This window comes from Elephantulus edwardii, unplaced genomic scaffold (genome assembly GCF_000299155.1).
Source record: "Elephantulus edwardii isolate Elephantulus edwardi_28Jun2011 unplaced genomic scaffold, EleEdw1.0 scaffold00018, whole genome shotgun sequence".
NCBI classification, from domain to species: Eukaryota; Metazoa; Chordata; class Mammalia; order Macroscelidea; family Macroscelididae; genus Elephantulus; species Elephantulus edwardii.
Window position 1 is genome coordinate 13,941,523 of NW_006399768.1, and position 2,059 is coordinate 13,943,581.

General features: G+C 34.7%; 1 protein-coding gene across 1 annotated transcript in view; it reads right to left on the minus strand.

Moving 5' to 3' along the window:
- Positions 1-485, minus strand: part of LOC102852969 (vacuole membrane protein 1-like) — a 3,438-nt gene extending 2,953 nt beyond the window's left edge. The window contains exon 1 of the mRNA XM_006882273.1: positions 32-485. Coding sequence (XP_006882335.1) covers positions 32-485 — 454 coding nt within the window. The remainder of the gene's footprint in view (positions 1-31) is intronic.
- Positions 486-2,059: the final 1,574 nt, after the last annotated feature.

Here is a 2,059-nt window from a genome sequence, read left to right on the forward strand (position 1 = left end):
ATGGCACATAACAACAACAAACAACAACAACATTCATAAGCAGCTAACATCACAGAAGCTATGTGTGGACCCAAATAAAGCAGAAAGTTGCGCAGCCCTGTTTCAAGCCCAACAGAAGACAAAATTCCTAAGCCTATCCAGTAGGCATACAAAAGCAAATGTTTCTCTATATGTTGCACATACTGTTGATGTGCTCCTTCAACACAATACGTAGCTATAAGCACAGCAAGCAGCAGTAAAAAAGACACCACAATGCTTTGACGATGCCATAATTTTGAGGTCCATTCCTTCAAGGTTACTAGGATTTCCAGAAAAAAATACTGCAAGGTAATGAGTGGCTGTCTCCATAGGACAATATTCTGCCGTTCTTCTCGATCCCTCTTCTTCTTTTCATTCATTGAAGAAGGGTCTGTGACGTTTCCATTATGTTGCTCCTTGTTCATTGCTAAACGTCTCTGGTCACAATTTTTTCCATTCTCTGCCATTTCATAGATCAGTAACTCTTGAGGAGCCGCTTGAACTCTTGAAGTGCGAGGATGACTCAGAATAGAACAGAGTTCAAATCTTTTTTTCATAGGGTTTCTATCAGTCATACTTTACTCAATGACAACCAACAACATAAAACAAACCACCTCAACTCCTGAGTAAAAGACCACGAATAAATTTTTTCTTTAATTATCTCTTAGAGTTTTATTTGCATAAGTCAGTTTAAGAAACTTTTACTAGGACACATTAAGTTGTTTGAGAGAGATAATGAAGGGAGCTGAATTAATCTTTATGTTTTCTTAACTGATGATTGATGCTGTCTATAGATCCCAACTTCAGTATAATGTGTTTTCTGGGACATCTATATGTGTACACTTTATGTAATCTCCTTTTGGAGAAGACCTGAAATACCTTATATCATGGTCAGAGGATCTAAAAAACAAATATCTTAATAAAGAAAGAATCAAGTATAAGCTTTTGAAGTCATATCATCTTACCTTCTGTTTCATTGTATTTGCCAGTAGTGCATTACTAAAATTAGTCCACATTCAAAAACAGAATGGAGAGGGACATTATGTTTGGAAAGATGGAGGGACAGGGCAGAAGAGGAAGTCTCAGGATGAGATCAAGTGATTCAGTGATAGGAGAAAGGAGATGGAGTTTGTCGGACACAATGAGATTATCTCATGATAGGGAATGTTCCAGAGTTTGTGTACATAGGGTCACTGTGAGTTGTAAGTGGCTCAATGGCATGTAACAACAACATTAACAACAATACATGCAGATTTTTTAATAATAATTATCTGTCCCATGTTTCAAATTCTTTTCATTCATATGTATATGTATTCACAGATCTTGAGATTTATCTCAATTTCACCTATATTATCATCAATCTAGTCAGTAGTTTAAGATTTCAAAGATTAATAAAGATTCATATATAGATAAGATTCCTTCAAAGTATATATAGTAGTATAATTTCTTTTCATTTAATTTAATATCTATGATCAGATACCATTTAATACCTATGAGCAGATAATCATATGATTTATTATACTGGAGATTAAAAGGTGAGAAAATGCAGTTGCTTTCATAGTAAAAATGACTGTTTCTAGATCCATCTTGAAATACAATGTTGTGAGTGACAGTTAATATCCATATGCAATCAGGGGAGACTTTTTAATATTGCCATCATTCAAATATATGCACCACAATAGGGGTTAAAGAGGAGGAAATAGATGACATCTACAAACTTTTTCTATCAGAAATCCACCATACATGCAACTAAGATGCTTTAATAATAATGGACGATTGGATTGCCAAGTTGAGAACAGGGAAGAAGAATCAATAGTCATAAAACATGAACTTGGTGACAAGAATGAGGCTGCAGATAGAATGATAGAATTCTGTACAACCAATGACCTATTTATTGCAAATACCTTTTTATAAGTAACATAAATGGTAACTATATACATGGATTTCACCTGATGGTATGCATAGGAATCAGATTGACTATATCTTCAGAAGAAATATCTGGGAAAGCTCAGTATCAGCTGTGAAAACAAGGCCGGGTGCT